The 16134-nt window shown below is 41.0% G+C and overlaps 1 protein-coding gene across 9 annotated transcripts in view; it reads right to left on the bottom strand.

Annotated features, from left to right (window-relative positions):
• SHROOM3 (shroom family member 3) overlaps positions 1–16134 on the bottom strand; it is a 185424-nt gene that overhangs the window by 131265 nt on the left and 38025 nt on the right. For 2 of the 9 annotated variants that reach the window (XM_036896793.2, XM_057502349.1), the window contains exon 2: positions 10807–10982. The exons of 3 other annotated variants lie outside the window; for them this stretch is intronic. Coding sequence is in view for 3 of the 6 variants with exons in the window: in XM_036896798.2 (XP_036752693.2) it covers positions 9449–9528 (80 nt within the window). In the remaining 3 variants the exon portion in view is untranslated. Of the gene's footprint in view, positions 1–9448; positions 9563–9601; positions 9707–10806; positions 10983–16134 lie in introns of those variants that run through there. 4 more of the 9 variants (XM_036896786.2, XM_036896787.2, XM_036896794.2 and 1 more) reach the window with 3 other exon arrangements.

Raw genomic sequence — 16134 nt, 5'->3', positions numbered from 1 at the left:
CGCAGCACAAGCCACTAGAGGCCGCTGTTCTCCCAGGAGAGGAGGGCCACAAACCAACAAGAAAGGAACTCCTTCCAGCCGTCACTCGTCCCAGTTCTGCAGACTATTCCTATCACCATGAAAAGGCAAAGCTACAGGCAGACAAAGATCACAGAGACAACACCAGAGAAGGAGACAGACCTAACCAGTCTTCCTGAAAAAGAATTCAAAATAAGAATCATAAACATGCTGACAGAGATGCAGAGAAACACGCAAGAAAAATGGGATGAAGTCCGGAAAGAGATCACAGATGCCAGAAAGGAGATCGCAGAAATGAAACAAACTCTGGAAGGGTTTATAAGCAGAATGGATAGAATGCAAGAGGCCATTGATGGAATTGAAATCAGAGAACAGGAACGCATAGAAGCTGACATAGAGAGAGACAAAAGGATCTCCAGGAATGAAACAATATTAAGAGAACTGTGTGACCAATCTAAAAGGAGCAATATCCGTATTATAGGGGTCCCAGAAGAAGAAGAGAGAGGCAAAGAGATGGAAAGTATCTTAGAAGAAATAATTGCTGAAAACTTCCCCACACTGGGGGAGGAAGTAATCAAACAGACCACGGAAATACACAGAACCCCCAACAGAAAGGATCCAAGAAGGGCAACACCAAGACACATAATAATTAAAATGGCAAAGATCAAGGACAAGGAAAGAGTGTTAAAGGCAGCTAGAGAGAAAAAGGTCACCTATAAAGGGAAACCCATCAGGCTAACGTCAGATTTCTCAACAGAAACCCTACAGGCCAGAAGAGAATGGCATGATATATTTAATACAATGAAACAGAAGGGCCTTGAACCAAGGATACTGTATCCAGCGCGACTATCATTCAAATATGACGGTGGGATTAAACAATTCCCAGACAAACAAAAGCTGAGGGAATTTGCTTTCCACAAACCACCTCTACAGAACATCTTACAGGGACTGCTCTAGATGGGAGCACTCCTAGAAAGAGCACAGCACAAAACACCCAACATATGAAGAATCGAGGAGGAGGAACAAGAAGGGAGAGAAGAAAAGAATCTCCAGACAGTGTATATAACAGCTCAATAAGCGAGCTAAGTTAGGCAGTAAGATACTAAAGAGGCTAACCTTGAACCTTTGGTAACCACGAATTTAAAGCCTGCAATGGCAATAAGTACATATCTTTCAATAGTCACCCTAAATGTTAATGGGTTGAATGCACCAATCAAAAGACACAGAGTAACAGAATGGATAAAAAAGCAAGACCCATCTATATGCTGCTTACAAGAAACTCACCTCAAACCCAAAGACATGTACAGACTAAAAGTCAAGGGATGGAAAAACATATTTCAAGCAAACAACAGTGAGAAGAAAGCAGGGGTTGCAGTACTAATATCAGACAAAATAGACTTCAAAACAAAGAAAGTAACAAGAGATAAAGAAGGACACTACATAATGATAAAGGGCTCAGTCAAACAAGAGGATATAACCATTCTAAATATATATGCACCCAACACAGGAGCACCAGCATATGTGAAACAAATACTAACAGAACTAAAGGGGGATATAGACTGCAATGCATTCATTCTAGGAGACTTCAACACACCACTCACCCCAAAGGATAGATCCACTGGGCAGAAAATAAGTAAGGACACGGAAGCACTGAACAACACAGTAGAGCAGATGGACCTAATAGACATCTATAGAACTCTATATCCAAAAGCAGCGGGATATACATTCTTCTCAAGTGCACATGGAACATTCTCCAGAATAGACCACATACTAGGCCACAAAAAGAGCCTCAGAAAATTCCAAAAGATTGAAATCCTACCAACCAACTTTTCAGACCACAAAGGCATAAAACTAGAAATAAACTGTACAAAGAAAGCAAAGAGGCTCACGAACACATGGAGGCTTAACAACACGCTCCTAAATAATCAATGGATCAATGACCAAATCAAAATGGAGATCCAGCAATATATGGAAACAAATGACAACAACAACACTAAGCCCCAACTTCTGTGGGACACAGCAAAAGCAGTCTTAAGAGGAAAGTATATAGCAATCCAAGCATATTTAAAAAAGGAAGAGCAATCCCAAATGAATGGTCTAATGTCACAATTATCGAAATTGGAAAAAGAAGAACAGATGAGGCCTAAGGTCAGCAGAAGGAGGGACATAATAAAGATCAGAGAAGAAATAAATAAAATTGAGAAGAATAAAACAATTGCAAAAATCAATGAAACCAAGAGCTGGTTCTTCGAGAAAATAAACAAAATAGATAAGCCTCTAGCCAGACTTATTAAGAAGAAAAGAGAGTCAACACAAATCAACAGTATCAGAAACGAGAAAGGAAAAATCACGACGGACCCCACGGAAATGCAAAGAATTATTGGAGAATACTATGAAAACCTATATGCTAACAAGCTGGGAAACCTAGGAGAAATGGACAACTTCCTAGAAAAATATAACCTTCCAAGATTGACCAAGGAAGAAACAGAAAATCTAAACAGACCAATTACCAGCAACGAAATTGAAGAGGTAATCAAAAAACTACCAAAGAACAAAACCCCCGGGCCAGATGGATTTACCTCGGAATTTTATCAGACATACAGGGAAGACATAATACCCATTCTCCTTAAAGTTTTCCAAAAAATAGAGGAGGAGGGGATACTCCCAAACTCATTCTATGAAGCTAACATCACCCTAATACCAAAACCAGGCAAAGACACCACCAAAAAAGAAAACTACAGACCAATATCCCTGATGAACGTAGATGCAAAAATACTCAACAAAATATTAGCAAACCGAATTCAAAAATACATCAAAAGGATCATACACCATGACCAAGTGGGATTCATTCCAGGGATGCAAGGATGGTACAACATTCGAAAGTCCATCAACATCATCCACCACATCAACAAAAAGAAAGACAAAAACCACATGATCATCTCCATAGATGCTGAAAAAGCATTTGACAAAGTTCAACATCCATTCATGTTAAAAACTCTCAGCAAAATGGGAATAGAGGGCAAGTACCTCAACATAATAAAGGCCATCTATGATAAACCCACAGCCAACATTATATTGAACAGCGAGAAGCTGAAAGCATTTCCTCTGAGATCGGGAACTAGACAGGGATGCCCACTCTCTCCACTGTTATTTAACATAGTACTGGAGGTCCTAGCCACGGCAATCAGACAAAATAAAGAAATACAAGGAATCCAGATTGGTAAAGAAGAAGTTAAACTGTCACTATTTGCAGATGACATGATACTGTACATAAAAAACCCTAAAGACTCCACCCCAAAACTACTAGAACTGATATCGGAATACAGCAAAGTTGCAGGATACAAAATCAACACACAGAAATCTGTGGCTTTCCTATATACTAACAATGAACCAACAGAGAGAGAAATCAGGAAAACAACTCCATTCACAATTGCATCAAAAAAAATAAAATACCTAGGAATAAACCTAACCAAAGAAGTGAAAGACTTATACTCTGAAAACTACAAGTCACTCTTAAGAGAAATTAAAGGGGACACTAACAGATGGAAACTCATCCCATGCTCGTGGCTAGGAAGAATTAATATCGTTAAAATGGCCATCCTGCCCAAAGCAATATACAGATTTGATGCAATCCCTATGAAACTACCAGCAACATTCTTCAATGAACTGGAACAAATAATTCAAAAATTCATATGGAAACACCAAAGACCCCGAATAGCCAAAGCAATCCTGAGAAAGAAGAATAAAGTAGGGGGGATCTCACTCCCCAACTTCAAGCTCTACTATAAAGCCATAGTAATCAAGACAATTTGGTACTGGCACAAGAGCAGAGCCACAGACCAATGGAACAGACTAGAGAATCCAGACATTAACCCAGACATATATGGTCAATTAATATTTGATAAAGGAGCCATGGACATACAATGGCGAAATGACAGTCTCTTCAACAGGTGGTGCTGGCAAAACTGGACAGCTACATGTAGGAGAATGAAACTGGACCATTGTCTAACCCCATATACAAAAGTAAACTCAAAATGGATCAAAGACCTGAATGTAAGCCATGAAACCATTAAACTCTTGGAAGAAAACATAGGGACAAACCTCTTAGACATAAACATGAGTGACCTCTTCTTGAACATATCTCCCCGGGCAAGGAAAACAACAGCAAAAATGAGTAAGTGGGACTATATTAAGCTGAAAAGCTTCTGTACAGCAAAAGACACCATCAATAGAACAAGAAGGATCCCTACAGTATGGGAGAATATATTTGAAAATGACACATCCGATAAAGGCTTGACGTCCAGAATATATAAGGAGCTCTCACGCCTCAACAAACAAAAAACAAATAACCCAATTAAAAAATGGGCAGAGGAACTGAACAGACAGTTCTCCAAAAAAGAAATACAGATGGCCAACAGACACATGAAAAGATGCTCCACATCGCTAATTATCAGAGAAATGCAAATTAAAACTACAATGAGGTATCACCTCACACCAGTAAGGATGGCTGCCATCCAAAAGACAAACAACAACAAATGTTGGCGAGGCTGTGGAGAAAGGGGAACCCTCCTACACTGCTGGTGGGAATGTAAGTTAGTTCAACCATTGTGGAAAGCAGTATGGAGGTACATCAAAATGCTCAAAACAGACTTACCATTTGACCCAGGAATTCCACTCCTAGGAATTTACCCTAAGAATGCAGCAATCAAGTTTGAGAAAGACAGATGCACCCCTATGTTTATTGCAGCACTATTTACAATAGCCAAGAATTGGAAGCAACCTAAATGTCCATCAATAGATGAATGGATAAAGAAGATGTGGTACATATACACAATGGAATACTACTCAGCTATAAGAAAAGGGCAAATCCAATCATTTGCAGCAACATGGATGGAGCTGGAGGGTATTATGCTCAGTGAAACAAGCCAAGCGGAGAAAGAGAAATACCAAATGATTTCACTTATCTGTGGAATATAAGAACAAAGGAAAAACTGAAGGAACAAAACAGCAGCAGAATCACAGAACTCAAGAATGGACTAACAGGTACCAAAGGGAAAGGGACTGGGGAGGATGGGTGGGTAGGGAGGGATAAGGGGGGATAAGTAGGGGGGTATTAAGATTAACATGCATGGGGGGGTAGGAGAAAAGGGAGGGCTGTACAACACAGAGAAGGCAAGTACTGATTCTACAACATTTTGCTATGCTGATGGACAGTGACTGTAAAGGGGTTTATAGGGGAGACCTGGTATAGGGGAGAGCCTAGTAAACATAATATTCGTCATGTAAGTGTAGATTAGTGATAGCAAAAAAAAAAAAAAAAAAAAAAAAGGGCAGTTCCTGTGTGGTAACCTCCAACGAGTTCTACACAAGGGTATAAAGGGCATATAAAAGTGTAGGCAAAGGGTCTGTTTGTGTTTATACAGAGGATCAAAGCCTAATTGGGCTACCCCGAAAATGAACTAAGATACGATATGAAAAAGAACTTCCAACATCTGCACCCTCTGGAAGACTCATGCCAGAAGATGATCATCAAAAAACCCCAACAAAGATCCACGCACTGCTACAGCTGTAGATGCACTCATCCCACCAGTTCCTGGACCTGCCATGGGAATGAGGAAGGAGATATCTAAGCTGGCCTGTGCATACAGTAAAACAACAAAATTGGACTGGATCTATACTGTTGGAACTCAACCAAGAATTTGGAGAAGTGCAAATTGTAGCGCTCCAAAGTCTTACAACTACAAACTATTTATTGTTAAAAGAACATATGGCATGTGAACAGTCCCCAGGAATGGGTTGTTTTAATTTGTCTGATTTCTCTCAGACTGTTCAAGTTCATTTGGACAATATCCACCATATCATAGATAAGTTTTCACAAATGCCTAAGGTGCCTAACTGGTTTTCTTGGTTACACTGCAGATGGCTGGTAATTACAGATATGCTTTGGTTATGTAACTATACTCCTATTATGTTAATGTGTGTGTGCAATTTAAGTAGTAGCTTAAAACCTATACATGCTGAAGTTACTCTACAAGAAGATATATCAAAGAAATAATCAATCTTCCCATGTTTTCTTCCGCCTGCTACTTCTATAGCTTTTCTTCTTCCTTCCTAATTACAACCCTTAAATAGAATTCGTGCCTCATATCAAATTTACCGAGTATCATAATTCTTCCAAGTGGTAAAGATACCTCAAGACAAATGCTGGGCATAGAAGCCACAGGGCATAAATATGCAAAGAAGTAAAAAGCTAACCTTTTCAAACAATAAGGCTTCTCTCTCACTTACCAACTTCACATTTCCCTGTATGGCCCCGGAAGATGACTGGTTAGCCAGAGACGGGTAAGATTCCTCAAGGGAGGAACAACCTAAGACAGGCACAGTCGCAGGGGGGCCATCAGGTGAGAAATTGGGGATCAACAGAGGTGAGGCTTAGAACCTCACCCCCCCGTTCTGAGAGAAATCTTCTGCATACGTGGATGTTTTATTGCCCTGGTCTAGCTTGGATTAACACATAGTCTACAGGCACACACCTGATCATCTACATTTGCTCTCTTACAACACTAAACTATGTTTTCTACCTTTATCTTGTATCTACCTACCACTTCAGCATTTTATTAAAAATAATAATAATAAAGAGAGAAATGTGGTATCCACATATAAATCAAGTATAAAAACCAAATGAGTATTCATATTTGAACTGACTGTTTATAGTTCATAATGCATGAGCAAAACCGAAAGTTTCTGTGATGACTGCCCTTGTACTGTTCACTATGTAACTTATTCATTATGTAAGAATTTGTTCTACATGTAAAAACTTGTTTGTTATGCCTCAGAAGATTGGAGACTGACAAAAATTAGGCTTGGGGTGGAATAATGATTGTGCATTGAGCATTGACTCCCCTATACAGAATTTTATTGTCGTTAACAACCATTTGATCAATAAATATGAGAGATGCCCTCACAAAAAAAAAAAAAAAAAAAAAAAAAAAAAGGACAGACTTCCAATGGTAAAATAAATTAGTAACCGGGATGTAATGTATAGCATAAGGAATATAGTCAAGATATTGTAACAGCTTGGTAGGGTGATAGCTGGAACCTAGAATTATGTATATAAATGTTCTACCACTGTGTTGTACACTTGAAACTCATGTAATGTAATACTGTGTGTCAACTACCCTTCAATAAAAAAATAATTATTAAAAAAAAAAAAAAATGTGAACCAACTGGTCAGGTACAGTAATCTAAGTCGGCATTTGGTCTGAGGCCAGTGCCTGAGGGCATTCAGTAAATAATGGTGTGTGGTGTGCCTTGCTAATCCTGGCTGCATTATGTCTGAGATGAAGCTGGGACCCTAGGAGCCAGCCCAGGAGAGAGTAGACAAAGGGTGGTGGAGCTCTGGGGACTACAGAGGCCAGTGTGCTTTGACTGCCTGACACAGAGATTATCAACCTGTGTTGGGTTTACAGCAGTGAAGCCTTGGACAGGCAAACAGGAGTCCCCTGAGTCAGTCAGGGTGTGGCTTGCTTCCTGACATGACTGTCCCAGATTCAGCCTGGGTAAAAGTACATAAAGGCTTCTCTCCTGTGGGTGCACAGGCCCGTGTTTACTTGCCATCATTAAGGAAATTCTCTTTCCTGTGAGTGGGTGGTACTGGGAGGGGTGAGGCAGGAGTCTCTGTTGGATTGCATGGACTGTTCTAAGGGAGAAAACAGGGAGTCCCTAAAATAAAATCTCACAGACAACGTGTGCCCACCTGTCCACCAATCCATCCATTCATTTTATGTTACTACCACATGACAGGCAGTGAAGCTATACAGATGATTAGAGGATCTGGCACATGGGAGATAATAAATATTTACTGAATTAATGATTTAAATTTATGCATTAGCTTTACTTTGATTACCACTTCCCATGGGAGGACAGTCTGTACTTTCCGCATAAGGCATTATCTAGCATATTGCAGCCTGCAGTTACCAGAAGCATCACTGCCTACACAAGAAAGATATTCCAGCATATTTCCTACATTCTTGGACCTACATCCCAAATTTCCTCATTTTTAACCTTCTTCCTTGCTATCTTTTCCCTATCTCCATTTATGCATCGCTATTTGACCCACTGTGGCTGCTCGTGGCTTCTGAGTGATCATTCAAATACAGATTGCTTTCAGGCAATACTGAACTTAACCTCCATCTCTCTCTTAAGCTGCACTGTCTTAACAGCAAGGGGCTGGAGAGAAGTCAAGGCTGGTGGCTCCTAGCTAGATCTCTTGGCCTTGAGGCCGTTTGGCTTGCCCATCTGCACTCTCATTCTCCATCTGTAGAATGGCAACAGTGCCAACTGGCCCAGAGATAGAGCACGATTGGTGAGCTCATAGCTGGAAAGGGCATTGTATTCACAAACAAAGCAATATCATGAGGTAAAATTTTGATTTTGTCATTCATCAATACCAAGCCTCAAGCCTCATACTGCTTCTGGCTTTTCTGCCTCTGCGATTTTGGCACATTACTTCCAGGGAAGAGGTCTGAATAATGAGCATGACTCATCTTCTCAAGCACAGACTCCATATATAGAAGTATTTGGCACAAATAAGAATAGCCAGTTGTAGCTGGCTGAGAGTCAAACACTGCCAGCAGGTGAGCATGAAGAGCACCTGGTTTGGAGAAGTGCTTCTGATGCAGGAGAGCATTTTTTAAAGTGCCACTCAAAGCTGGATTCAATTAAACTGTAAGTTTGAAGAGACATGATGTTACACAGTGAGAAGCTGATCTTTATTCTTAAAATTGCAGAAACTTTGCAGATTCCAGCTACCAAAAAAAAAAAAGAAAGTAAGTTCCTGAGATCCTCTCAAAAAAACACATACAGAGACACCAGTGAATTATTGGTTTTCCCCTACAGCATATACAAAACAAATTATTTGAGTATGAATTGTGAAGTTCTCTTTGAAAGAAAACTCCCCTGCATATCTGCTTATAATAATCTAGCAGCTGACAAATATGTTAACAATGCACACACAAGGGCAGCTAAAATCCAAAACAAACACTACTTTCATGAGCAGAAGAGAAAATGGCAAAATCAATATTTAGTAAAGAATGGATAACCATAATTGTTCTTATAATGTTCAAACAGAAGCATCAACAAGCAGATATCATTTCTATTTTAAAAAAAGAAACTTGCTAGAAATAGGATTCTTTTAGAGAAAACACTGGCTAACTTAAAATCAGCCCAAAAGTCCCTGGAAGAGGCATTCAACATCCATTTTGCTCATTTTGCTCTTGTGTGCCAAGCGAGCACCTTGACTTTATCTCATGGAGGATATAAGAGGAAAGAATGCTATCTTACTGCCTCCACTTCTGCCACAGCTCCCCAGGAGCCCTCGGGCAGCAGTACTAGCTACTAGGAAGCACCAGCCATTGCCTCCCTCACTTACGGATTTTGCTGCTTTCTCCAGTTTGGGGTCCCAAGCCTGGGGACCATCAGAGCCAGGCAGCCGCCCTTGTTTAGCACCATATCTGAAACAGGCCAGCAACAGGATTGTGTGGAGAGGGCAGCCCAGAGGGAAGAGGGAGAAGCTCTTACTCACCATCCACTCAGAGTTGGCACTGGTTATAAAAACAACAGAACTCCCCCATGCGAGAGCACCTCCCAGCCATCTTGCCTCATCACCAGTTTGCAGTAATAGGCTCCGCTGTGGGCACGAAAGGGAAGAGAGCATGGGGCAGTGGCTCACAGGCAGGGAACCAACAAGAGCCCCAAGTGCTCCTCAAAGGAACAGTCACTTTGCGGGGAGCTTTGTGATGCCAGGGGCTCCCTCCAAGCACGCACATCCCTCAAGAGCAGGGACCACGGAATTACACGTGGATTTATTAGTTACTCAGTAAAGGCCTACAGGCTTCTGTCTGGGGTTGTTTAGACTGTCTCCCTGTAATAGAACCAGCTGCATGCTTACGGTTGCCAGCCAAAGGTGTCAGCAGTTCTTTGAAACCCAAGTTAAGGCAGTTCCTGAGATGCTCTCAAAGATCTGACTTCTGGTTGCTTCAAGGGAACTGCCTTACAAACGTGTGTGGGGTGATTCTCTCTCTATGTCTCTCTCTCTCTTTTCCCTCAGAGTCCACTTTGGCTTATACAGAGGCAAGGGCTCACAGACACATGTGGGTTCTGGGTTGGTCGATGTCATTCATGACCTAATGCTCCTCCCCACCCCGAGAGGTCAGGTCACTCTTAGGGTTGGCAATGGTTTTAGAATCTTCAGAAGTAGTAAACACACCATCTCTCTTGATTTGATGCATGGAGGACTCACTCCCTAGGATCAGACTGCAGGGAAAGCACAGATTAGAAGGGATCATCTCATTTTTGTCGTTTTGAATTTGCTTCCCCCAAATCAGCTATGTTGTCTATTCCTGGGGGTAATTTTAAAACTTTGCAGATGAAGACCCAGGAGAAAATGAGAAGGGATGGTCTTCATGGATGACTCATGCTATTTAAAATGTTGAATCCACTTGGCCTGGTGCCATTGCAGGCTAGATAATTAACCTTTAACTAGGTCCTTTGAAAGAAGATTTGACTAAAAACATTTTTGATTTGTTTAACTCCCATGCCCAAAGTAGAAAGGCAACCCATGCATTGAAAATAGCTAAGAATGAATCACCCAGCCCACTAACGTCTCTTTTGAGGGCGGAATATAAATATGGAGTGCCAGACAGTTAATTTCTGAAGTTTCTACACATTCAGCGCTATTTAAAAATTAGGAGGGACGAAAGTAGAGAATGAAGTCCCCTGTTGACTCACCTGACAGGCTTGGAACAGCTGTCTTTGCCCACCCCAAGAAGACAGCCTCATAGGTGTCCAGCTCCCTGTCACTCCCAGGACAGGCTGGTGGGGTTGCTAGCTCTCCTGAGCTATCCAGATGCCACTCATTGCAGACAGGCAGAGTCATTACATCCTGCCAGATCTGACCTGTAGACCTGGGAGGGGAAGGGCATTATGGAAGAGGCGCTCAACCCAGAACCTTGCTTACTCCCTCTCAAGACTCAACACACACACACAGCGAGGTTCCGGTCCTTGACGTTGACTCATGGTGTCTGGGCCTAAAGACGAGGGTGTTTCCTCAATGCCAACAGTTGAAAGAGTTTTGTCTCACTTCTGACAGAGGACATCTCACAACCTCTAAGGCATGGGTTCACCCTTAGAACACATGGCTTTGTTATCTGGGGTAGAATTTTCTACCTTCCAGGTTATTTCTCCTGTAGCAAGTCTCTCGTTGCCCAGAGCAGCCAGGGACTGCAAGGTTGCCTTCAGCTTCTGAAGCCCCTAAGGCATGCCCTCCTTCTCAAAACAATATCACCATCTGTAGCGGCTAAAAGAGAAGGAAACATTGAATTTTTCAATGTCTTTGCCTTCCCCAAGAAGACAGCAGAGGAGAAGAGGAATCTGAGTTACTCAGAGTAGAGTTGTCTCTCTTCTTTAAGGCCTTTCCTTCCCCTAACATAGTGATTCTCCTGGTGCCCTCATTTTTTTGCTACAATGCACCATTCCTATTACATTACCAGGTTGAGGCCAAGCCCTCAATCATTATGTTTTCATTTGCTAGTGTTTTGGCTCAATTCCTCCAAGTCCACCTTCCCACTACAGAGTATGCCCATTCAGAAAAGCACTGTAATATTTTCTTTCTTTGGAAAACTCCTGATTCCTTAAATAAAAATATATATTATATAAACGATCGTGTCTTCCATCCAGGAGTAAATTCAAAGACTATAATTCTTGGGAAATTATAGGCAAATGGGATTGCTAGACACATTAAGAAAAGTAACTTTAAATTAGTAGTAATTTCAGGGATGAAGTAAAAGCCTGCTTCTGAGTCCCTATCTATACTTCATATGAAAGTAGGCATGCAGGATGTCCATTAAATAATTACCAAGTTGTTTCCCCTTGGGTTCCTAATGATTGGGTTATTCATTAAACAGGTAGAGAGATGTGTGTATGTTTTTGTACCATAAGGCCTGCCAAATGATTTTAAAATAGCTGGATGTTCCTTTAAAGACTTATCACATGGCACTCAAAGTAATGAAGAATGTCTTGAAATCTCATCATCTCTTTAGAGGAAAACAAGTTTCTAATAAAACAAAGGGGACATCATCACACATTCTGCCTGTTTATGAAATATACTCAGGGCAAGAAGAGTTTCCAGGAAGCTTTTGAAGAAATGGATTTAGCAGCATGAGAACTGGGTAGCCCCAAATCTTAGTTATGAACAGTCTATAACAGAGAATAATCAGTTGGGATACTGGTTGGGGTGACTTGCATAAGGCACCAGGGCCAGTGCCCACAAATTCTACATGGGGCACCTCTGAGGCTGAAACCCAAGACTGCTGTGCTAGCACAGACCGAATGCCAGAAGCCTCTCTGTGCTTCTGCTTTGTATTTTCACTAATCCTGAAGATCCAAAGAACATCATATCTTGAGTTGCTCCTGTGGTGGAGGATCCATGGAGTTTCTTTGAGCACCTAAGGCTGTTCGGCTCCAAGGAAATGAGGAGAATATAGAGGGGAAAGATTTTTGAGGGTTTCCCAGCAGTCACTTTGATGAAAGTCTAAGGGGGGTACCCTTGGCACGATGCTGTTCCATTTCTCTGGAGATCTCTCAGACCTGGGTCTAGGCAGGATGGAAGGCATTTGGAAGAGTTATGGTACCTTGAGTTGCACATTTCTAGAATTTCAGAGCCTGACAGTTGTTGCATTAAGCTGTAGAAATGAATGTTTTCTTCAAGGGATTAGCAGCCACTATTAGGGGAAGAGATTACACTTTCTCTCAGTAAAGGGAAGATTGTAATCTCAGAAATACGGTGGATCAGCAAATGATTCTTGAATTAGCAGAAGCTGGGGCTACTATGCAATGACCACATTGATGAGAAGACAGAAGTTGTGTGGCCAGGATGGTCCAGTGGTTCTACCTTTAGCTGAATCACTTTGAAGACATTCAATGTATTGTCTTCTAGGCCTGTAATAAGTAATCTTGAAGACAGGAATTATAAAGATTAGAATATCAGCTCAGTAAAGACAGGGATATTAGTGTCCCGCTACCCCATGTCTCCTGTATTAGAACAGTGCCTAACATATAGTAGTAGCTTAATCAGTATTTGTGGAATGAATATAAGGATGCTATTGCTGGAATTAATGGATAGTCAAGCCTGCTCTCAGGAAAGGATGTCAAATTGTCATAAAAAGAGTCTTAAAGGAAACATGGCCTATCAATTCAACTTTTTTAGCATGTGCATGTGTGTGTGTATTAACATAATTCAATACATCTTTATCAAAGTCACATATTTTCCTGTTTATATAATAATAATGTTTTTTTCTAACTTGTAAAATAATAAAGTCAGCTTTTGAAGAACAAGTTAACACTCACACATATGAAAAATGTTTGGAGATTGTCTTCAATGATTTTGGAATTTGAGGATGCTTTCTCTTTTTGCAACACTGGAGATGAAGAGCTTAGAATTTGATAAATTATAAACCTAATGAGGCTCCTAACTCCTCTAGCCAGTCATTAGCTGCCAGGAAACAATCTTTGTTACTTAATTATAAGGTGAAACTAAACATTAAGAAATGTTGAAAGTGATCTGACTGGCCAATATTTCAAGGACTAATTCCACAGGAATGCCTTTTACATAACCCATAATAAAATGCTGTATGCCCTTGGCTGTGTTATATTGTCATTTTCAGATTAGAACAACAAAAACACTTCCAGTCTAGGGCACTTCCTGGGCACCAGTGTGTACTAGGCTTTTCCAATCTAGAGGTTAATGACTCCTCCGCTGGGCTTATTACTCTTCAGTAATCAGGAAATGCCCTCATTTTCACTATGACTACATGCAAAATAAGAGTCTGTCTTAAAAATGATAAAAACAACCAATCAATCAATCATCTGTTTTACTAGCGGTCAGGTAGAAAAATCCCCAAAAGCTTTTCAAAAGGAAAATCACGTAATATTTTATTTTTATTTTGAGGAGCAATTCATTAGCAGGGTGGAAATGCATATTGAAGGGAGAATGTTGAGTAATGCGCAGGACTAGCATTCTATCCATGCAGGCGATACTCATACACAGATAAAAAAAAAACACTGAAAAGAAGTTTTCAAAATAAACTTCTCATTTCCAGCTCAATGCATTATAACTCTAAGCAATCTTGTACCTATACTAGATTTACCGAGTGTCTTGCTTTTCCCTTCTGGAGTCTCCTTTTCGTGCGCCTTGAGAGAAACAATGTTGGTTCCACAGCAGGGGCTGGAGTTCCCACTACCTGAATCCTAGTCCAGACTGTCACTTAAGCATGGTTTTTGGTATTTGGGTGAGAAGAAAAGGAGAAGATAAGATTAAAAATTTTGTGGAATACAAGCATTTCCCAATGTAAGCACAAGCTGTGTTGCAAGACTTCAATTATGAATTAATTACCTGGATTTCAGAGGAGGCCATGTGACCTTACCTAAGGGAATTATAATAGCCCCTACCACTTGAGAGTAAGGATTAAACAAACTAATCACCTCTAACAGCATACTAAATGCTCAGTAAATGCTGGGTTTTAGTATTAAGGCCTTTTGTTCTACTTGGGTACTGCTGCAGGAAACAGACCCAAGAAACTAGTGCCAAAGGATAATTAGGAGCAGCCTGTATTATGAAAATTAATAAAGGGAAACCTCACTGGCATGGAGTCAGGAGCTGTGCAGGGGAAGCTCTCACACCAACCACTCCTGGTACATCTCAGACCCCATGGGAAGAGATGGGTGCCATTTAGTCTTAGATACTTTACTCCCCAGCAGAAAGAAAGGTTTCTGCCTTCTGCCACATCCCTGCAACAGCCCCACTAATAAGAGCTGGTCACAACACAGCCAATGGGAAGCCAGCACATGTGGGACTCCATGTTTACTCCAATGGACTTTTTTGCTTAGAACAGCCCTCGCAACCCAGCCATTTTCCTCTATAAGATAGCATTTCCTTTCCTTTGCTTTCTGGACTTGCCTATGGTTTTGCCATAGCTCGCTGGTCCTGGATTGCAATTCTTTGCTTTTCCTGAATAAAGTTTTTGCTAATAAACTAACTGAATTTTATGTTTAAGGTTAACAGTACAAACATCAAGGTGACGCTATGAAGGCCTAATCCCTCCAAGCAGACACAGTAGACCACATCTCCTAAGGAACGTATATTAGTTTTAATTCACCTTTCTAAAATTTAAGGTTAGGAGCCTTTCTGGCAATACTGGTTAGAGTCCTGCCTCATTACTAAATCCCTAGCTAAGTGGTGATAGAAACCACAAATGTGAATAAATTGTCTGCCCTTGTCCCATGTTATCATTCCTTGTTCTCTCTTCAACCCCCTGTAGTCCAGTTTTCCTCCACCTCATTCCTCTGCAATTGTTCCTATCAAAATCCTATCATTCTCTCTGCCATGGTCAAGGTCTATGATCACCTTCTGGGATCACTTAGCAATAGTAGTCATCATAGGTGACCATTCCTTCCTTAAGAAACACTTTCTGTTCTTGACTTCCACAACACTGTGCCCTCCTGGGCTCTGCCTCCCTCCCCTAGTTCACTGACAGTTGCCTCTCGGTTGTCTTTGCTGGGTCTGCCTCTGGTGCCTCTCAGGGTTTGGTCTTCACATTTTTTCTCTCCTCTGCACTCCCTCATGAGTGAATCAGGTCCCATGACCTTAAATACTACTTATATGTTGATGACTTGCAACTTCCTCTCTCTAGCTCTGATTTCTCCCTTGGATTCCAAACTGTTATATACAACTACATGCCAGATATCTGATTGGCATATCAAACACAATCTATTTGAAATACAACCCTTGCTTCTACTATTTCCTTAGCACCCTCCACCCACAGCCTGACTCTCCAAACTGGCTATTCTCCAGTTTTCTCCATCTTAACTAATGACCTTATTATCACCCCGATTGTAAAGCCCAAACCCACTGTCACCTTAATAATTCTTTCCCTTAAGCCTTCATTCAATCCCATCAGCAAGTCAGTTGATGCCATCTCAGAAATCTGTCTCAAATCTTATCACTTCAGCCATCTCCCCTGCTATCATCCTAGAGCAAGCTACCATTATCTCCTTAGATTC

Source organism: Manis pentadactyla, chromosome 5, assembly GCF_030020395.1.
Source record: "Manis pentadactyla isolate mManPen7 chromosome 5, mManPen7.hap1, whole genome shotgun sequence".
In the NCBI taxonomy this organism is placed as follows: Eukaryota; Metazoa; Chordata; class Mammalia; order Pholidota; family Manidae; genus Manis; species Manis pentadactyla.
The sequence above is the reverse complement of the archived record's forward strand: the minus strand, read 5'-3'. Positions and strand labels throughout refer to the sequence as shown.